The sequence below is a fragment of the Sarcophilus harrisii genome, chromosome 4 (assembly GCF_902635505.1).
Source record: "Sarcophilus harrisii chromosome 4, mSarHar1.11, whole genome shotgun sequence".
Lineage (NCBI taxonomy): Eukaryota > Metazoa > Chordata > Mammalia > Dasyuromorphia > Dasyuridae > Sarcophilus > Sarcophilus harrisii.
In genome coordinates, this window is record NC_045429.1 from 151987125 (window position 1) to 152010870 (window position 23746).

General features: G+C 32.9%; 1 protein-coding gene across 1 annotated transcript in view; it reads left to right on the forward strand.

Annotated features, from left to right (window-relative positions):
- The window catches only part of NMBR (neuromedin B receptor), a 30592-nt gene extending 9247 nt beyond the window's left edge, over positions 1–21345 (forward strand). Inside the window, exons 3-4 of the mRNA XM_003769506.3 lie at positions 13498–13846; positions 18738–21345. Of these exons, the coding sequence (XP_003769554.2) occupies positions 13498–13846; positions 18738–19139 (751 nt within the window). The 3' untranslated portion in view covers positions 19140–21345. The remainder of the gene's footprint in view (positions 1–13497; positions 13847–18737) is intronic.
- The last annotated feature ends 2401 nt before the right edge of the window (positions 21346–23746 follow it).

The following is a 23746-nucleotide window of genomic DNA, read 5'->3' on the forward strand; positions in this document are numbered from 1 at the left end:
TTTCTTTTCCGAAAAGAGAAGACAAGCTCCCTGTCCTATAGTGTAGATGGATTCAACTATCTTCCTCCTTTTTTAAAATTAACAAAGCATTGTTCTTCTTCATTATCATTTTCCAGGAACCTTTAAAAATCACTGAACCACGACTTTCCACTTACTTGTGCCAGTGTCAATTCTTTCAGTACCTTAGGAGCTATTTAAAGGAACTTCATTCATTCGGTCTTGGAAACAAACTCATTGAAGACAAGAAAGTGATACTTAAATATCCCTTCAATTTCTTGGGAATGCCATTCTTAGCTGGTAATTCTATCTTCTCTACTTCAAAATGTTTTCTCTATGGGAGAGAAAACATAAGCCAACTATATTTTCTTATTCTTATGTGTTAGCATCTCAATGACCTGAGTTCTTTCCTTCGATCTTTCTCTTATCGCCAACATTACTAAAATATGCTTAATTTTTTTTGTCTTATTTATTGTTTCAACTCATTCTGACATAATTCTTATAGGGATATGCTACTCTTTGATATTCATCTTAATTATTTGCCTTTGTTTCTGTCTTTAGTAAATGATACTAAAAAAAAATCTGAGCTTTTTCATGATTTCCTTTACATCCATAATAATTTCTTTAGGTAAATATACTTTTCTCTCCTTGTTGAAATAATTTCTTCATTTGTCTTCAGAATTTCAGTTTTGTGAGCTTTCTAGTCTGTTTAGGATTACTTCTTCAACATAATTGTCATTGTCACCTATTTTTTTCTCTCAATCTAGTAAAATCTATTCTCTTTCCATCTAGAGTGAATGGCAAATGTGCTCGTATTTCATTTCCTTTTCTTTTAATATTTATATGATAGAGTGATCACAATCCCAAGATTCCTGTCATTTCTACTTTAGTCAGCAATTCTGGGTTCAATCAAACATATGTACCAGTCAAGGTCATTTGTTGACTTTATCATTTATTCTACTTTTTGAGTGATTAAATCATTATTAAGATAAGTCACAAATTTATCAGTTCTTTTGCTTTTGGGAAAGATAGAGATAGAAAGAGACAGACATGGAGGGAAGAGAGAGAGAGAGATAGATAGAAAGAGAGAGAGAAAAAGAGAGAGAGATTCAACAGATGAATATGCAGTTAATTCTCCATCATGATAATGTCATGTTCTGTGCCAAATTTGTGATCTGTTTTACAAGCTCATAGAATTCATCTGTCTGTGAAAATGATCTGTAAAGCACCCCTACCTTGCTTCTATCTAGCTTGATTTTCACTTAAATATTTTCCACTGTATTGTTCCTAGATTCTAGAAAGGTAAAAAATTCATGAATATATTTTTGCAATACAATACTAGAGCCTCTTGATTTCTACCTACCCTATTCCTTTTGAATAAGGCATGCATTCTAGCTAAATTTTCAGCCATATATCTCATCTCAATGATTTTCAGGGATGATTTCTAGGTTATTTGTAATTTTGTATTTAGTATATCTAACCTCTTTCACTGGTTAGATTTTGTACTCTCATATATAATAATCTAAATCCAGGAGTTTTCTTGCTGACTCTTATATGTATTATTTTTAGTTCTGTTGTCATGTTGTACCTGCTACTCTCTATGAGATCAGGTTCATTATACACACATATGTATGTATGTCTAGATACACACAAATATATGGTGTGTGTGTGTGTGTGTGTGTGTGTCTGTGTGTCTATGTAGCTGGTTAGATTTTCTCCCTACATTCTTTCTCTTCCCTTTTCAATGTATTGTCTTTGTGGTTCAGTGACTAGATTGTAAAACTTGGAATCAGGAAGAACTGAGTTCAAATTCTGTTTAAGATAGACTTACTTTCTGTGCAAAAGAGAAAGTTATTTAACCTCTCTCAGCCTCGATTTTTTCATTTGTGAAATGGAAAATACTAAAGGAAATTACCTCAAAGGGTTGTTGTATCACATGAGGAAACATATATACAGAACTTTGAAAATCTCAAAGTATTATATAAATATGAGCTATTGTTAGTATTTAAAATGTATTTTGCATACAATGGTCCTCCATAGGTATTCTCTGTCCTATACTAAAAGTTATAGATTCCTATGTTTTAATTTCTGATGTTAAGATTCAAGTTTTAGACACTATTTTCTTAGCTATTTATTCCTTAAATTTACTTTCCTTTTCTAAACCTCTACTCTTAATTCAAAGGAATAATGAAAATATCATCTGTTTCCCCATTTAGGATTTTCTTATAATTATTAGCAATGACTTTTAGATCTTTTGTAATAATATTATCTGTCACTAAATGATTTGCCAGAGGTAGAGGTCCACAGGCTTGATAATTTTTGAGAAGCTCTCCTTCAAGTCTCAGGAAAACAGACCCACCTGTTATTTTTACTAGGTTAACAAATACTTCAAATCGAAACTCATACACTTATTAGCTTTGTGACACTGGGCAAATCATATCCTTTGCTTCAGTTTTTTTCAACAGTAAATGGGAATAACACCTACATCCCAGGGCTGTTGTAGTGTTAAAATGAGATAATATTTGTAAAGAAGTTTTCAAAGGTAAAAAAAGCCATATAAATTCTAGCTATTATTAGTTATTACTATTATATTAACAATCACATTTCCATTTCCTATGAGAACATTTATTTAGAATTTTTCACTTAATTCCTTCCTTCAAAAGAATCAGCATATCAAAGAATCACAGAATTTAGAGCTGAGAGGGACCTTAGAAACCATCTAATCCAAATCATTTTAAAGATGAATAAAATCAGGCCTGGAATATTTGTGGCCAGGATCTTGATGATATTCAACAGTATAGAAAAAGCTGCTGATCCAATTAACAAAGAATTACCCTTCAAAATAAAATAAAAAGAATGAACAAAATAACTTGAAAAGAATCCAAAAGTGAAAAGAGAATATGATTACATTACTGTCATAAATATCTCCCTATAATTGATTTTTCCTAGGAAAGAAATAGAAATAAAATTGTTAATATAATTTGATGGGGGTTTAACTGAGGTCTTCCTGACTCCAGTTTCAGCTGTGCTAGGGACTGTGTCACCTCACTTCCTCTAATAAAGAGATACTAGTAGATTATTGCATCCATAGTGAATTGAAAAGGAAACAATTTCTATGTTGTAGAAGTCATCATAAAGGATATGTATGACCAGAAAAGTTAGTGGGCTGATTATGTATGCAAAGTGAAGAGTGGAAAGGGGCAAGAAAAATATTGAAAAACGATTGGACTGCTGCTTAGAGTGAAGAAAGAGATGGTAAGAATGAATGGTGGTGAAAAGAATAAACTAAGAGCTTCATACTAAGCAGGATTAAAAAAAAGTTCAGTGGGCATTAAAATTTAAGGGAGGAGATATTAAGAGAACAATTAAACCTTAATGAGTTGAATTTACTCTCTTGGATGATCTAGCTATCAGGCTATAAAAACGTGTAATGTTTTTAAATTTTCTGTCAATAATCTTGGAATATAAGACAAGGGTCACAGGATTTGTAAAAATATCCCGATTTTCAAAAAAAAAAAAAAAAAAAAAAAGGAAAATGATATAAGCTTCAAATGAAAAAAAAAATTAATCTTGACTTTAATTCAAATGTATTATTCAGGAGACAGTTTATGAACTTTTTGAAGGGAAGTCTTGCTCACCAGGAATGAGTATGGCTTCTTCAAGTCTTACCTCAATTTCTTTCATTTTTTGGCCAATTTATTCCTTATTAGAGGAAACTAGGTGACAGTTTCTAGAAGATTGATATGTTATGAGGCTCCTCTAGACATCGTATATTTGATTTTTGCCAAGATTTAATAAAGTATCATGTGGTCTTTATAAACAACTTGGAGAAATGTGGGCTATATAGAAATATAGTTAATATATAATTAACATTTTTATAGTAAATTTAGAATTAATTAAATGACTTGGCATTAGAAGGAATTATTATTGATTTGCTGTTAACTTAAAGGAAAATCTTTTGGTAGCATGTTTCATGAATATGACTTGGAGTTGTTGCTCATTTTTATTAATGATTTGCATAAAACTTTAAAAAATTTCACTTTGTGAAATTTTGAGATGATGTGAAACCACTAGTGAGTAGCTAAAGTGTTACATGAGAGAATAAGAAGGCAAAAAGCTTTCAATAGGTTAAAGTATTCTAAGAAGATGAAATTAATAAAGGAGTTTAAAATTCTATATTAGTTTTCAAAAATCATCAGAGTTGAAGAAACAATGCCTAAACAACAATTTGTATGGAAAGGATTTTAATGTTTTAGTGAAATGTAAACTCAATATGAGTTTTCAATGTGGCAAGGTTTCCAAAAACAAACACTCTAACAACCCCCCCACCCCCACCCCGCTCCCCACCTAAACAAATTCTAGGCTGCAGTGACACATTCTTTGCCCTTATTTCTTATGTGCCCAATAGAGAAGGCAATATATAAAATAAAACTGGAAAGGGGGTGAATAAGAATTTTAAAGTATGGTTCAGAAATGTTTGGGAAATGATGTGGAGGCTAATTCCCAGAAAACATAAGGTAAAAATTCACCTGTCAGGGTTGGAAGACTTAGTGATAGTATTTAAAGTTTTGGTGGGGGTTTAAAGATGATGATCAGAATGTACCTTGAATCAAAAAACAGAGAGCTTACGGCTAATTACCTATTAGATGTGAGACAATGACTCTATTAGCATATGTTTGGATAAATGGCTCTTCTCCCATTTGGTGCTTGCTGAATGTTTGGTGTTAAGATAATTGTAGGCAAGGATGTGAGGGCAGAATGAGAGAGTCCAGAGTCACTTAGCAGCAGGACAAGGAGAAGAGAGGCTGGACTCAGGACTCCAGGATCCAGGAAAGATCTTTGGCAAGCCTCCTGGCAGTTTGTCTACTTTCTTCATTTCTCCTCCTAAAGACCAAGGACTTTAATTTATCCTGACTCTGGCTGACTCCTGAAGCTCTCCAGCAAGCTAGCCTGTCTGTACTTTACAAGAATGTATAAAACACAATGGGAGGTGATTAGAAAGGGGTATGGAGGCTTAGTTTCAAGTAAAATAAAATGAAATCTTGGTTGGAGCAGATATTTTGCCTTTTGGTCCAGATCAGATCCCATGAAGAGTACTGAAATCAGTTCTAGGTCTGACATTTTATGAATCACTTTAAAAATTAGTTCCATGGGGAAGGATCAAGAATGGTTAGAGAGACTTGAGAATAGGCTATATAAGAATCTAGAATTGATAGTATTTAGTAATATAGGTATGCTATAAATATTTAACAGTGAAAGATATTAAAAATAAAGTGGGCTGTCTTGAAAGAAAATAATGTAATATTAACTGACATTTATGTTTGGAAAGTCCTTTACATATATCAGCTTTCCATTGCTCGAAATCTTTGTATGGGAGCTAGATGATCAATTTTCAGGACTTTTGCACAAATTTCTATTCAAGTTTTAGTAATAGTAGATGACCAGTGAAGTACCTTCCAAATCCAATATAAAGTAGTTCTAAGGTCCTATGAGGCTCTATTATTCTATGAAGTCTTATGAAGCTCTGATTATATGGCAGAGACTACCAAGAGAAAAGAAGAAACTGAGAAAGGAAGAGGTCCTGTTCATTTTGACCAGTCTGATTATGAATAATTTTTCATAAGCTATTAGGAAGTTTGTCATGTCATTTAGGTAATTTTTCTACCCTAGGATATTATCACACTCAAATAATGACAATCAGATGGACCAAAGAAAGAAGACCCAAAGAAAGACGTCCCACTTTTCTTTCTCTAACTTCATTTCTTATTTTCAGGAAATTCATCTGACTATAAAATGAAAAGTTCTTAGGTTACAGCTTAATCTTCTCTCTTACTAGGTCCTCCAGAAGGAGGAAAAATATTGTAACTAGCAAATATTAAATGAAGTATAAGCTATTACCAGTCTAAGTTGTATATTCCTTACATTAGAGAACTCTTGTGAGATTTCAAAGCAGAAAATTGTAAGAGATGTAGAATTCAAAGTCTTTCATATGTATTGAAATTTGTACATATTATTTAGTTTGTCAAAATTGAGGCAAAGATGGTCTCAATATTTCAACTCTAATGCCCATGTCAAACTTACTAACCTGTACTATCAAAAGTGAGGACTTAAAGTCAGATGGTGGTATGACAGGATGCTAATGGTAATATTTTTAGAGATATGAAATCTTTGATTTCCCTCAATTATATTGACTACATATGGCAATGGTCCAGTGTTAAATGATATCTTTATTTGCTTCTTTAAATCAATCAATAATTTTATCAACAAGCATTTATTAAATAGCCACAATGTATGAAGATCTAAGGATACAAAATTTTAAAATGAAACATTCCTTGCTCTATAGGAATTATATCAAGAAAGAATACATAGGGATATAAAAGTATATAGAAAAAACACATTAAAAAAGAATTAAAATTAATTTTTGGGGGGAGGTAGTAGCATCTGGGAGGATTAGGGAAAGTCATATGTAGGAAGTGACATTTGAACCAAGCTTTGAAGGAAACTAGAGATTTTAATTGACAGATGTAAAAAGGGAGTGGATTCCAGGTTTGGGTGACAGGCAGCTTGTGAAACACTAAGGAGATGGAATACCTAGAATGAGAAACAGGGGAATGTTGTATGGGAAGGGATTTTATTGAATGGATGAGAACATGGCAGTGATGACTTGTGGATAGTAGAAAAATATCATGTAGATTCCAGGTTAGGTATAGCATACCTAGGACACAGGAGATGAGCTGAGTGTGAGGGCTAGTGGGTTATCAAGGCAGCTTTTGCCTGCTTCACACTTTGCTCAAATTTAACCATAATCTAATTGGTTGTTCAGGTAAATAAATGAGGATTTGACATACAGAGACAGTACAGCAGCCTATGAGAAACTCCTAAAAACAGAGGTTATTTAGGTCTATTTTGTAAGATTATGAAAGAGAAGAAAAATAAAATAAAAATGTTTCTTACTGTTATTTAAGACATTACTATGTATTAATATTTTAATATATAATATTAGATTAAAACTAAAAGTGTTTACATATAGATTATCATATGGCAAGTCAAAAGCAGAATATTTATTTTAAATTAAAGGATATTTTATATTTCTAAAAATCTGAAGATTGAGATCTTGTTGTAAGTTGATGAACTCTATTATTACTTAAAGAAAAATCAGCATTGGCTTATTGAACTGCCCTGTGAGGAATAGCACCATTCAAGAATCTCACATTCTTTAAGTAAAAAAAATGGCATCTTTGATTTCTTGCCTTCATAAATAAATATAACCAATTTCAGTAATCAAAGTCAATAGGCATGAAATTCACTCAAAACTAATTCTTTCTTTAGAATCACTATTTCTATGAAGCATTTTTCAGGTACAGAAGTGCCCTCAGGAACATTTTCATAGATGAGCCATTCAAACAATTCCAAATAACTGTCAGGGATTGTCAGTTCTACTCCCTTTAGTAAATAAAAATAACCTTTCAGAAGCCAATTATTTGCTTAGTCCATGTTTTGCACTCAACATGTGACAGTTTTAAGGCTCTATTTTTTATGCCAGTGAAATTTGTTGGAATATCCCAATGCAATTCCTTTCACAATGAACATTTCTTTGGGAGGGAAGTTTTTGGAGGTGTTTCTCTAATTCTGAAAACTACTAATCAAATTTAAAGAAAAACCTAAATCAATTAGCTTCCTGAAGTTAACACACAAATTGATTCATTGTATCTGTCAGACTGATGTCAGACATTTTGTGGGGAAACAGCTAGTCCCAACAACAGAAAATTAAAATGGATGGAGCACTGGACAATTGATTGAAATTGAGAGTTTTCCCATTGCATAGATGACTTGGCATTTCTATTTAAATGATGATTCATGTTAAAGTTGGGGCAGGTATCTAAATAAGAATAATAAAGAGCCACATGCATCAGTCTTAAATATTTCAGTTTTAGAGATTATAATAAATAATGATGTTGATGATGGAAATGAGTGTGTTTATAGGGTCTCTGGTGAAAACATACTTTATAAATTTTATGTCATTTGATCACAAAAGGCATATGATAATTCTTATTTTACAGATGAGGAATGTGAGGCTCAGAGTCCGTCAAAGCTGAAAGAATATAGAATTTGGAAATGTGAAGACTAGAGTTCAAATCTTAATTCTTTCTGTCTTACTAGCTGAGTGACCTTGTTTACTTTATTTTTTTTTTTAATTGGGGAAGCAGAGAAGACACTAAAAAGGAATCAGCAGTTGTGGTTGGTTTTACAATGTGTGCTGAGTTCTTTCTGAGTTTATTTCCTAATCTGAAAGATTAGGTTTGGGGAATGGTTTATATGAAATCCAGGATCCCTACCAGTGCAAATTTTCTATGAGCACTGTGCTCCAAATATAAAATGAATATCATATTCCTAGCTTGAGCTTTTTCTTCAAAGCTAGGGAGAGCAGATATTTGATTTATTTGAAGTAAATTTATGGGTAACTGACTTCAAATAAGGGTAGTTTCAAGCCAAAATAAAATAGGTTCCCCCTCTCCATCCTGAAATCCACTCCCTTTTCGTCCTAAAAAACAATAATAGCAACAATTGTAATAATATTGCTTATGCTGTTCTGCACTATGAATTATTTGTTCCAGACAGACTGGTGGCCTCTTTTCTAATTAGAAATCAATTCTTAAATTATGCACTTGACCCTCTCCAGAATCCAAGTTTCTTCCACCACTTAGTGATTTTGGGTTCAAACCTATAACTGAGTGGGCTTCAGACAACTGGAAGGTATAAAGAGTTTGACTTGGGTTTAGGAACATTAGCTATTCAAATCAGACAGTCAAATAAATTTTTTTAGCTCTTGTTGCAAGCCAGGCACTATGCTAAGTCCTGAATACAAAGAAAGACAAAAGATAGTCTTCCCTCTAAAGGAGTTGACAATCTAATGGGGAAGATAGTATGTAATCAACTAGGTACAAATAAAATGTGTGCAGGAAAAATTAAAGAAAACCAATAGTTGACACTACCTTAATAGGAAGAATGGGAAAACTTTTTATAAAAGGTAGGACTTTTAATTGATACTTAAAGGAGTTCAAGGAAACTAGGAAGAAAAACAAGAAAGGAAATCATTTTAGATATAAAAAAACAGTCAATGAAAATGCTCAGAGTTTGGATACGGAGAATCTTGGGAAAGGATAGCATGAAGTCAATGTCTATATTACATTGTATCTGGGAGGGAATAAAATGTAAAAAGACTGGAAAGGCCAAATTGTTAACAGTTTTGAATGCCAATCAGACTATTTTGTATTTGATCTTGGAGTGATGGAATCATTTATCATGTCGGAATTTCATTTTCTTCACCTACAAAATGAGAATATTAGTGTCATAAGATAATCTCTGGTTCAATATTTGTTGGAAGCTAAATTTGGGGAGAATATAACTTACTTCAATTGCAAAAACAAAACAAAACAAAACAAAACAAAAATAACCAAACAAACAAAAAGAAATCCTCAATTGCAAGCAAAAAAATATAAAAGAGAAAGAAAAGAAAACAAAGAAAAAAGAGAGGAAAAGAAATAAAGGGGGGTGGGGTGGAGATTTAGCTTCTGGAATGTCTCCTTCCCTTATTGAACCTGACAGGTGAAACTGTATATACTAAAAGGACAGTCATCTATTCTCTATCTTGTGTAGCTAATGACATCCATTCTTTTAAATAAACACATTTTTTTCCCCCTTTGTATAACTACCATAGTGTAATGAGCATTTATCTTTTTGCATGTCTGTATGGTGCAATGTATCTGATCTCAAGAAATTACAATTTAAAATTATGGGTGGATTGGGAGAGTTCCTCACTAATGAATTCACAGATTGATGACTCTTGTATTATCTATTGGGGTGGAGTGGACAATGGAATGTTTTGGAGAAACATGTTCATGTGGTGGATAGAGCTAGCCTTGAAGCCAGAAAGATCTGCTTTTAATTGTCTTGCTGATTTTTTTAGTCCCCTGGCCAACTTTCTAGAATTCTAAGTTTCAGGAAAGTGTCAATCAACATTAACAGGAGTTTTCCCACTCCTAAATTCCTAATCAAGATAAAATTACTAGTCCCATCTCTCTCTCAGTATCCTCTGAGGAACTACATAAAATCTAGTTTCGTGGAACCCTAACTTTAGGAGATCTGATTGTGATTTGTTTGGACGCTGAAACTTCCTCTTCTAAAATGGAAGTGGGCAATTAATCTGCCACGTAGGAATTTTAAAAAACCTAATATTTGCTATAATTCCAATATTTAAAAACTTTTAAATTGCTAAAAATGCCTTGATGTGCTCTTTCTTTTTGAAAGATTTATTGAAAGGTTTTGTACTTTAATCTAACACAAAAGGACTGACAGTGCATCAATATCTAGAGTAAAGAATTATTATGATCTTTCCCAGAATTTTAGAGGATCAATGGGAGTCAGAAACATGGGGTTTATGTATAATCAAAGATAGAAAATGACAAGTTTGAATACAGGGGAATGTGAAGGTAAATTCAGTGAGATGATGTTTTGATGTAGTTGTATCAAACAAAGATGGCAGTTGAGATTCAATGAAATGATTATTAAAGTTTCAATACATAGATTGCATTTCCATTTTCCTTTTCAGTTTTTTTGTTTCTCATTTGTTAAAATTGGCACTATTTTACTGGGTTTATTTGTACAGGTGAAAATAGCTCTCTGCATGTAGCAAACTAGTTTGGGGACCCTCATTATTTTTGTACTTTTCTCATCAGTGCTTGAAGGATTAAATTTTTATTTTTATTATTATTATTATTTTGCTGAGGCAATTGAGGTTAAGTGATTTGCCCAAGGTCATCACACAGCTAGGAAGTGTTAAGTGTCTGAGGTGGGTCCTTTTGACTTCAGGGCTGGTGCTCTATCCACTGTATCACCTAGCTGCTCCTGTATTATATTTAAGTTTAAAAAAAAAAAAAACACTCTCATAGAGACAAACTAAACTAAAATGTAAATAGGTAAAAACCCTCCAGTTTATATAGTAGGGTTGCATTGTCATCCTGGGATTGAGCCTCTGATAAATTGTGTGTTTCTAGATTTGCCTTCTGACATTTTTGACTTTGTATTATGATACTTACATAGAACATCACATTGGCTTTAGCTCTCTGTTTCATGTCTAAAAAGTTTAAACTGTGGTTCTGACAAAGATTCCTATGAACTTTCCCATTATCTTCTATTCCAATTGAATTTGTGTCCGCCCAAAGCACAATATGTAATGGCCCCAGGATGTATTATCAATAATAGCATCATTGGGTTCAAAGGGTAACTGTGGGTTACCCTTTGGGTTTTGGTAACTTTTGCATTGCAGTGACATGAATTATTTTCTGAAATAAATCTTTTACTGCTGCCTTTTATAAGGAAAAACTTACTAGAAATTGGAATCACTAGGTAATCTATCATTGTCTGTCAAATAAAGAAGATAATGAAGAGGGGACCTCAAAACTCTAAAAATCCTTGAAGGAGAAAATCTCCTTCAACTCTGCCTCAGTGAGAGATTGCCCCAGGGAATCAGATAAAGTGATTTACATAGGTGGGGCTGGTTGAGTCTTCAGCTGAAGAATTCCAACTCAACTCAAGCTGTACTCAGCCCCATCAAGAGCAACCCCCAGCTTGTAGCCAACTTAAGCTGTCCCAATTTCCACTAAGATATTCAATATAAAAGAGCCAAACTAAAACCCTCTCTTTACAGAGGTTCCAAACATGCCATCTATGCCATGCTTGGGCTGCCAAGGAGCCTCTGTCCACTGGAATATTCTTTCCAGTGCCACCCTCTCTTTACCCTCATCTATTTCCCTAACCAGAGTTTTTGCCTCTCTGTCAGGATTTCTACTCTTAATTCCAAAGCCCATAATAAACCTCTTTCATCAATCTAGGTTTTTGGGTCTATAAATTCCTTTACAGAGAACCTCTGCACCACCAGAAGGGAGTCCCCAAAACTCCCTACCCTTGCACCAAATCCCAAAGAGGTGCAGGAGAGCCAAACTTCTCCAATTGGTTCCCTGAACCCCTAACTTGCCACTAGACCTTATCATTTAACTCCCTGACCACCAGAAATCCTAATCTTGTTTTGGTTCCCTAAATCTAAACCTTATCGATGGACTGAACAAAATTTAAGGATTATTTTAGATCTAAAATGCTATGATTTTTAATATATCAGGTACATTGGTAAAACCAGTAGTTTCCAAAATAGGAATTAGGATCTTCTGGGAAGCCTGTGACTTAATATGTGATCAACCAGTCAGAGAGTGGAAACATGAATTGGTTTTCCACTCTAGTTATCTTGAGGCTTTTGTCTAAGCAAAGATATTTATTTATTCTTCACCATTAAGTCCCAATATTCTCCTAGTTCACTCCTTTCCCACTGCTGTTGAAGCTGCTAATCCCTCAGGCACTTATAACCTAACACCTACCCAAATACCTTTAGTGGCATCTGTGCTTCTGCCATTGACAGTCCCCATTTCCCCAACTGATTTGGGAAAGGAGTCAATATATTGGCAAAAACAAAAGCAAAAAATCCCCAAAACCACTAATAGGAGTGCAAAATATTAAAAAAAAAAAAAAAAAATTCAGACCACTATCTTAGAAAACAGTGGAAAGTGGAGTCTTGATTACACTTAATAATATGGAACTGAGAAGAAAATGTATCTGAAATTGACTCCAAGTTTCCTTTACATCAAGAATTTGAACATGTTACTAAATTTTTCTAAGCTATAGTTTTCAAATAGTTGTAAAATACAGTTAAGTTTCAATGTTATATTTATACTATTTGGTCTCAAAGTATGCTTTCAGTTTCTTATTTATTTGCTTAAATAGGTGATGAATCCTTTATTAATATCTATTATTTATTTTGGTTCCATAATGCACTCAAGAGGAAGCATTTAACTTTAATTGTCTCTTTCTCACTCCCTGGTCATAAATTGTAAATATAGCAAATTAAGGCAGAAAAAGAGCAATATTACTTAGATTGGTGCTAAGAAAGGAGACTATCTCCAGGAAGAGGTAAAGACAATTTTCTTCCCTGTGGAAATTAGGGGAGTTTTGAGCTCAGTAGTCATATTCTCATACATCAGAATTCAGTAACAATGATTTAAGAATAGGTATCATGTGAATTGGTGTAATGATAGAATCTCTTGATGATTAAGTTATTTATGTAAAATATTTTACAAACTTTAAAGTAATATAGATGTGAACAATTATTATATATTAACAATTCTTAAAGCTGAAATTTTTGATCATCTGTACTATTCTGCTCCTCCATTCAGTGTGCTTAATTAACAACTAAATCTAAAACTTGTAATTTATACCTAATCTCCAGCCTACCTTACTAACAAATAGTCATGGGAAAATGAATAATGAGAGACCTAAACAATTCATGAATTGGACAATCTGTGCCTAAATAGTGGAGCATTGTCTTTGTTGTCTTCTTTTACATATGTTAGAAGAAACTTGAAAAATAAAATTAAAAATTTGTTTTCTTTCTAGATATAAAGCCATTGTGAATCCTATGGATATCCAGACATCAGGGGCAGTTCTGTGGACCTGTATGAAAGCTATTGGCATATGGATAATTTCAGTGTTGTTAGCAGTTCCTGAAGCAGTGTTCTCTGAAGTGACCCATATCAGTAGTGTGGATAATGGCAGCTTTATAGCATGTATGCCATACCCACAAACTAATGAATTACATCCAAAGATCCACTCAGTGATGATTTTCTTGGTCTATTTCCTTATACCTCTTATCATCATAAGTATTTATTATTATCACATTGCAAAAACATTAATCAAAAGTGCACACAACATACCTGGAGAGTACAATGAACATTCTAAAAAGCAGGTAAGAAATGGGTGGGAGTAAGTATTTTATACCACTAATTGTTTTTCATTTTATCTAGTAAGCTCAGGAAACTGTGATTCAATGAATAAATGAAAAATCATTTATTAAGTAGTTACTATTTGTAAATCACTGTGCTAAGCACTAGAGATATAAAAAGAAAAATAGATTTTCTGTTCTCATGGAGCTCACATTCCAAGGCTGATGAGAGCAGAAAGGGATAGAATATATATATATATATATATATATATTAGAGATTTCAGTCACAACTCAGATGTAAGGATTTGATTATTAGAATGAATTAAAAGAAAAGCATTATAGCTTTCTTTGTAGTCAGGACTAGTCTGGTATATACAGATGGAATATATATTTACACAATCTGGTGGAATTTAAAGTGATCTTAGAAGGTCTTACCTGGACACCGCTTTCCTCCCCCCTTCCCTCCCCTCCCCCCACCCCTGCCATTATGTGGCTTACAATACTATCATAAGGTTTTAAATTCTACTATTAGAGATCAATTTCTCAAGGTTAGTGTATTTTAAAAAATTGTAAGCATCTTGGTGAATAGGGAGTGGGATATGACATTGTTAGTCATAGTTATTTTGCTTTTCCCTCAGAGCAGCTAACTAAAATGCAGATAAGAAATTGGAGTTTTGTTGAAAAATAAGGAATGGAACAAGAGAGTTAATTTCAGAGGATGGACATTTTCTGGGGAAGGAGACATAAATCTGATGATACTATGCCAGTTGCTAAGCAGCCTGAAGGTAATTTGAAAATGCAGAACACCAAGGAGAAGTGAGTGCCAGGAGGTGGAAAGGGGCTGAAGTTGAACTTTGACCAGTACACAATTTTGCTTAGAGTTGGCTCTAAATTCCCATAGTAAAAAATTTTAAAATCCAAATCACTTCATCATTAAGAGCATTACCAATAGGAACTAATCATATTGATTTTTTTCATTAAAAAAAGGGGGTAATCAAAATACAACTATCAGAGATCAGGGAAAGGCATCCTTGTGTATAAACCTGGAGAGAGAAATTCTCTATTATTTTCCATAGTTTTGGACAAATTATCTCTGTCCCTTGTGGAGAGAAGAATTAAATTAATTTAGATTCTGAGATAATGTTTTATAAATTCCTTTGAATTAAATACAAATAAATGAAAGGAAATATGGATGGGGATATGGGTACTAATGTAATGTTCTTCTCTAAAGTATAATGTTCTCTTGGAGCAGGTTTCTTGGGGGGCTTCTGGGAGCAGCCTTAGTTTCAGTTCTGAGTAATCACCTCAAATGATGCCAGGAGTTAAAGTCCAAATCCTTTATTTTCTCTTTCAAGTATTGTCTCCTTCCTTGGGCCCGGTTAGCTTTTTTAGAGGCCTATCTCTCTCTTTGGTTCCAAGAGCTCTTGCCCACTAGTCCTTTGTCTCTTCCAGCTTCTGCCACTAGCTCTCTCTGAATTTCTCCAGCCAGCACAAGAGTGGAAAATGGAATGCATCTGTCTCCTCCTCCGAGAGTGGGTTTGTGTGTTTGGCCTTAATTGCTTCTAGCTTATATGCTGACACACCAATCATTATATCACTGGGAAGCCATTATTTGTTGTAGGATTAAATCATTTCTAAACTAGATTTAAACATTGTCTCCTCAATTCCACTTAGTACCTTGTTTCAAGGTTTGGCCCATAACATCTCCTTGTAGGATCAGATCAATCATACTGAACCATGCTAAATTAGATAATTATTGTTTCTATCAATTCCACTGTCTTAGTACCTTATAAGAATCTTAGCATCCTACTACTAAAATTTAGTTATCATCCAAATTTGGTTTTTCAAGTAAGGGTTTTGATCATAACCTTTTTTTTTAATGTTGGGTCTCAATGATACTACTTTTCTGATTGAAAATGAATATTTTATTTCATACAATCACATAATGCTTTTCAACATATGGATATTTGGTACTATATAAACAAAGTATTCATTTGAATTATATTTTTCCAACCAGATCTGGCATAAAGGGAAAACTATCATTAATTAATTTTTTACTCTATTATCCTAAATAACATTATTATGATTTTTAAAATAATAACTTTGATGTGAGCAATACAAATATTGTTATTTTCACTTTAAAGAGGAGACTAAGACAGAATATGTTTAACTGACTTGCCTAGAGTCATATTTCTAGTGTTGCAGCTAAGACTCAAACCCTATACTCTTTCTTCTTTACTATATTGTCTTTTTTTTTTTTTGCCTTATGTTTGCCCAGTAGAAGAACTTGTCCCTTTTATACAATGACAAGTTAGATGAGCAGTTTGCAAATTCTTGCCAACAAAACTCACAACTCATTGATTTCAAATTGTATATCCTCCAAGTAGGGTATTCTATATGGAGAACCCTTGTTTATGGAACTTCTTTCCTAATTTAGGCAATTCTTCTTTTTGGTGCCCAGGTAGATATACAACTAGTTGTGTCAAAGTCATTGAATGTGTATTTGCCAACCAAATCAGCTAACAAGTAAGAAAATTTTTCCTGAGAGTCTACTATGGGTCAAGGCATTGTATGAGAAATACAAAGAAATTGGAGGCATGATTTCTTTCCAAAGGATATTACAATATACCTGGGAAGATAAGATACTGATGTTAATTACCCATCAACAAATTAGAGTATTCAACTCGATCAGTTCTATAGGTTAATTCCCCTTTTATTATTCTATATTATTACTTTATTTTGTAGACAATGAAAATACAAGGGAAGGACAGAGTAGTATGGGAGGGGAGGGCATTTGTACATTATCCTAAAGTTAAGGGATTTTTTTTAAGGCAGCAAACTTTTTTATTTCTGAAAATGACTCATCAAAAAATTTAAAAACCCAAATTATCAGTTGCTAAATCATTCCAAGCCAAATGGATTTGTTTAGATTGGAGCAAGAAATATGAGTATGCAGGTTTCCCTGTTTTCTTCTTCTCTGTTAGATTGTTAGACCTCTTGGGAGAAAGTAAGTTTTACATGTGACAGATCTTGAGTACTCTTCCAGACAAGTAGTGTGGAATGAATGTTAAGCATCACTCCACCATCAGGAACAGTGGTGTCCATCCAGAACTCATGAAGTTCTTTGTCATTTTGAATGACATGTTAGATATGACTGGAGTGGATGGTATAAGAGCTTTTTCTTTCTTTCTTTCTTTTCTTTTTTTCTTTTTTTTGGTCTAAGCAGAATTACCAGATAGTTCTAATAACTATACCATCAAATATTAAATAAAAGAGGTCAGAGAGATAGGGGTTGAAATTCAAATAGTAATTTCTGAGCAAAAGATTCATGAGACAGAGTTGGTAATTTTGGAATATTTACTTGGATCAAAAGTGCTGATGTCTCCAAATTTTGGTGTAATTTGTTATCGAAATAAACAACAGATGCACAATTTTAAAATTGGCATCTTCAGCTGGAAGGAAACATGATATTGAATAGAGTAAACTGGTCTTGGAGTCAGGACAGTGTATTCAAATACTCCTTCTGACAAAGATTGGTTGTGGATAAGTCACACAGTGCTTTCAGTGCTATAGATAACTCTCTAAGAAAATGTAAGGAATAGTTGCCAATATGTAAAGAGGAATATCATCCCTGGATTTCCCTACACCAATAAAATCACAGATCTGAACATATTCCACTAGTAACTCAAGGGAAAATCTTGGTACTAGCAACTTTTTTTCAATTTGCTACATAGCAATTATGTTAAATATGTGTCAGAAACTTGGTGGTAGAAAATGATTTAGAAGTAAAACAAAAGAAGCAATCAATCTCTGCCCCTCCCCTGCTCCCTGCCCCAACATAGGAGACTTTACACAAAGTAATTAATTACCTTCAAAATGCATATTACAGAAAAAATGAAAGGAAGATCATTTTGAGTTCTTAAGATTAAAAAAATAAACTTGTGGGATACTTTACAATTTTCACAGGTCAAACACACACAGAGACACACATATGTCTATCTATCTATATACATACAATGTCTATGTAGCTATTTGTGGGAAGCAAGGTAGACTTCAAATAAAGAGATCATAGATCATAGACTTAATACTAGAAGAGACTTTAGAGATCATTTAGTTCAGCACCTTCATTTTGCCTATGAGGAGACCCAGAAAGATTATTGGGGAATTACCTAGTCACTGAGGCATGGAGTGGTGGAACCTGGATTTGTCCTCTTGTTCTGTGGCCCTAAATTCAGCATTCTTTGAACTACATCATGACATGTAACCATAGGCAAATTACTTAAACTCTTTGAGATTCAGATTTCTTATCTCTAAAATAGAGAAATAATGCTTTCATTTCAAAAGTTCTTGAGAGGAAAGAGCTTTGAAACTCTTAAGGGGTCAGTATTATTAGAGGTCTGCTTGGAAGGGAAAGGGTTAAAAAAAAAGGGGTTAAAATCATTCCTATTTTAAAAGCCTCTTCTATTTTTTTTCTATTCAAACTATTATTGAATCTAAAAAATGCCCAAGTTTGGTTTGTTTTCATGTCTCATTAATTGGGTAGATTTAACATAAACAGAGATAATTTGTGCTAATAGTTGAAGGCTCAAAAAAAAGAAAAATAGTTAAACACAAGGGAGTTTTGAAAGATTGTGGGTTGGAAATCTAAAGGCTTAGGCATTTACTTGTGATTTACCCTCTCAGTGTATGTAAACTGTCAAATATAAGTGGTAAAGACAATGCTGAATGTTATTAAACTAAGAGATTCCACAGCAATGTCAGGCACCACTTTGATGAAAAGAAATTATTGTTTGGTGGTTGTAATTGGGATGCATTGTCATATTGAGGTCTACCTCACTCATTTCAATGATTGTTAGGTTAGATACTGAAGATTTGATTCTGTTCATCTGGATGATTATTTCTGTTCTATTTTCAGATGGAAACACGAAAACGCCTGGCTAAAATTGTCCTGGTCTTTGTAGGCTGCTTTGTGCTCTGTTGGTTTCCAAATCATGTGCTCTACATGTATCGATCTTTTAACTACAAAGAGATTGATCCATCCCTTGGCCACATGATCATCACCTTAGTGGCCCGGGTGTTGAGTTTCTGCAACTCTTGTGTCAATCCATTTGCTCTTTACCTGCTCAGCGAGACCTTCAGGAGACACTTCAATAGTCAGCTTTGTTGTGGGAGGAGGGCTTACCAAGAGAGATCTACCAGCTACCTGCTTAGCTCCTCTGCTGTGCGAATGACTTCTCTGAAAAGCAATGCTAAGAACACAGTGACCAATTCTGCCTTCCTGAATGGGCACAGCATGAAGCAGGAAATGAATCTGTGATTCCAGTCATTTGATTCACTATCTTGAAAGAACCCACTCTTTCTATATCTTTGCTGAGCTGAGCAGAACTAAACAATTCATTCCTTCTTCCTATGTTCTTTCAGCTAGTTCATTAGAGGATCACTGTTGACTCAGAAAAGGCAAGACAAACAAGACAAGTATTTTCTTTTGAATGAGTCCTTTAATTACATTCAACACATGGATTGCCCCCATAAAGACTGAAAAGCAGTCTAAAACATCTTCTGTGCTCCCCACACAAAGAATGCCCTAGCTTAATATATTACAAATTACAAACCATAGGATTTAAGCTATTGTTACAACTGACTGCAGAATATTTTTCTTAGAAATGTGACATGAATTTCTATATTGCTTAAGATATTCCATAGAGGTTGTATGATACTGAGATTTTTTTTTCAGAGACTTGCCATTTTTAGCAGAGGCTACATTTACAGATGTTTACTTTGTGACCTTTTTCTTCAAATGGTGCCTATATATACAAAATGAAAGTTATTTCAAAATTTGGAACCAACTTCTAAATCGTGCTAATAGCTATTGAAAATTCAGTGAATGTGTCAGCATAAGACAGGTCCCTGAACTTTAGAATGTCAACTTCTAAGATGATATGATGAGGTTTTTTTAAACACAGTGAACAACAATAACAATCCATTAAACAATGTAATAACATAATGGTTAGAACCATTTATCCTAAACAATAGAATTGTTTGGTGATGATTTTTCCCCACGGGTATGATCAAATCAATATACTTTGTTCTCTTACAACTATAGTTACGGGGGCTCTGCAATTCATGTCACTTTCTGAACAACAACAATAACAACAGCAACAAGAAAGATTTAAAAAATCTAATTCATTTTATGATTCACATCTCATAGGATCCTAGATTTAGAGGTAGAAAGGATTTTAGAGGCCATCTAGTACAATTTCTGAGACCCAGAGAGACTAAATGACTTTATACAAGGTCAGATAAAGATTTAAAACTTAAGCTTTCTCCTTCCATATTGAGAATGCTGTCCACAATACCATATTATCTCACAATATGCTGTGGGAATTGCCATCATTTTCCCCCTCAATTTAGGAACAGATCTAGTTTTAATTAAATGATCCAGTCTGCAATTATGAATCAGAAAACCTTGCCTTTGAGTCAACCCATTTTAAACCATTGCTATTTTGAAATGACATATCATAGAAGTGAGTTATATTATTTAGGTAGTAAAGATGACAATACTAAAGGTTGTAGGGCAAATGGTAACACCCAGTGGCTCTAGAAATCAGATGAAATGCTATTGACTTTTATCTCATTCAAACATTTCAAGTGAGGAACTAAACTATCTCACAAAGTATTTGATATTGATATAATTCTAATTGTAAGTTCTTCCTTATATTGAGCTGAAATCTTGCTATTTATAATTTTCACTAATAGATTTTAGTTTTGTCTTGTGTGTATATATATATGTATATATGTATATATATCTGTTTGTGTGTGTATATATATATGCACCTACACTTGAGTTCAAAAAAGCCACTACAAAACTACAGAATTAGAGATGTCTGCTATGTATATTATTTCCTTTTTTGATCACCATAAATTCTTAAGGTTAAGTGCTTTTTTTTCCTCTTCAGATGCCTGAAATTTCTCTTTTGACCAGTCAATTGTTCATTAGTCAGAATTAATTCCAGAATAACATTTCAATAAAGTCTTTTACTTTGTGGGAACTAAAATTGTTATGTAGAAGGATGCATTTCATAATGTGTTTTTGTGGAATCATATTTTTGGCAGATATCTTTGTAGTTTAAATTCCTTATCACTACTATTTTTGACTGTTATACCAGTTCTGTGGTATATATCAATAATTTACCAAACATGTTCTTCAGTGTCAAGGTGGTCTAGATTATATTTCCATGAAATACTTTTTTTCTTTTCTTATATTGTTATCTAAATATTTGCTACCATATTGTAACTCCTTGTCAATTTAGATAGATATAAACTTTGAACAACAATCCTGCTCTACTGCCTTTTAAATTGGTTCTGTTGTTTAAAAAATTCAATCCAAAAATTATTAATTAAGTGGCTGCTACATAAAAAACACTTTCCTAAGCACTGGAATACAAAGACAAAAATGAAATTGTCCCTGAAATTGACATATTACTGTCTTGACTTCTTTCCCAACAAGGTTCAACAATACAGATGAGAATATTTATCATTTATATGTTGAAATTTCAATATATTTTATTTATTGTTTATTGTGTTGTTAAACAAACATTTAAAAATATCATCTTTTTCTGTCCTTCTTAATGATTATTTTCTTCTAAGAAAAATAGAAAATCTCAACTTTGTTAAACAAATCCCTCTTTTTTTTTTTAATTATATTTTATATTCCCTATAGGAAAAAGTTTATAATTTATCTGAGGTATTTTTCCTTTCCCTCTTTCATTTTTCATTTTCAAACTTGCTTGATCAGACCCGCAAGCTTCTGGTCACATATAGTTTTCTCAGTCCTCATTAAATGTCCTTCATTCTTACTAAAGAATTTTTCATTCCAGTATTTTAAGCTATGATGTGAAAATTAAGTCTTGCTTCTTGACAACATCTTCATTTTATAGCCATCTGTTGACTTTACATAACCTCCTTTCTCTTCCAAATTCACATCATTCAATTCACATATGTTATGGCTTATATCCAAAATCCTGTTAATTTAAAAATATCTGAATAATTTTTCATATTTAATATGACAGCTAGTCAATGTTAAATTTTGAAAAAGATAGAAAGAATCTACTTAATAAGACAACTTGCTTATTAAGTTCATGTTAAGTATTAATAATATATTTGGCATATTCACCATTGTTAGTTATCAATAGTTCTGATTTAATAAGAGCAGCATTATAGATTTATGTTTCTTTAACAGTATCGAAAAACCTGGCTAATATTAAAATTACATATTTCTCCTTTTGCACTTGCTTGTCTTTCAGTCTATTCAATTATTGATATGTCTTTTCAGTTTGTTTCTTTGTTGGTATGTTTGTTTTCAGTATATTTAAAGCTGAGAATTGACTGTGTTTTGAGGATTTTGAAGAAAAATAATGAATCAAGTTTTGTGATATAGAACTGGGCTGTAACCTTGATTATACTCTTCCTAAAGGCATAAAGGCTTCCTTTTATGGGATAATGTGATTTTTCCATTAATTTCCTATAGTTTTCCCTTTTAAAAAATACAGGTAAATGAAAATTTTTTATATTGTAAAAGATATATTTGGCACTTGAGATTTTGTTTGAAAACATTAAAACAGAAAAAAAAATTACTTGTGCTTAAAAGAGCAGTTTAATATTAAATTGAGATCTAAAAGTTTGATAATTTTTGGATTTCATGGAATATTTTAGGGAAAATTTATATCTGTCCTCCAGACACTCTATTTTTTCTTGATCTTAGTTTTAAAGACAAAAAAATGAGAATAAGTTCATAGAATTCATCCACATAAAAGTATCATAGAAACAAAACCTGTGTAAATAAATGGGGAAAATATGTAAGGGAATAGAAGCATATCCTATATAAAGCTGCCTTTTTGTCAAGAGATAGAACTAAAGAAATTGTTTTGGAATATGTTTTGAAGTGTGCTATAGATTTGAATGTTATTTTGATAGTACATTTGCCACTAGGTTCTTTTCCATGCCATACCAATTGTAGAAATGACATATTGTGCTTCTCTCCCATAGACAGATATGGAGAGAGAGCCAATTCATTTGCCCTTGGAGAATGGGAATACATCAAAAGTATAAGTACTTCTACTTGTAGCTTATGTTTATTATACTGGAAGTTATGAGACAATGCTTTCTTTCTGGCCATGTGGCCTTATATTTTTTGTGTTTAGCAGTGCTTGGTACATAGTAAATACTTAAATGCTTGTTGACTGACAAGGCTGGGAAGTGAAAAACCTCCAAAGCAACTATTAAATGAAGATCTTATTGATAGTCAAATCATTTACATCTTTTTGAACCCTCTAATTCATAAATCTGTTTTCATTTGCAACGAGGAATAATAATATTAATAATAATAATAATTTATGGTGTCTATTATGTGATTGGCACTATGCTAAATATTTTGCCAATATCTTATTTGATCCTCACAAATATCCTAGGTGGTAGATGATATCATTTCTCATTTTACAATTAAGGAAACTAAGTCAAATAAAAATTAGATGACTTACCCAAGATTTCACAATAGATTTGAACTTGCTTTCTTGACTCCAAGCCCATATAGAGTAATGAGAAAAATAAATCATCACAAAAGCTAGAGAATTGCACAGATAATTGTCTAGATGGATGGTAGTAAAACAGAAATGATATATGTCAAAATAAAAATCCACTACAGAGAATTTTTGGGTGGGCCCACAGCTTAAAGTGTTCCTCACAAGAAGAGATAGCTTAACATAATGAAAAACATAACTTTTTTTGAATGTTACAATTTAAAGACCTTTTCAGATTCAACATAAATCCTTTAATTAGCCAGTAAGTGACACAGTGCATACGTCACCAAATAGTAGTTAGGAACACCTGAGGTCACGTCAGACACTAGCTTTGTGACCCTATCCAAGT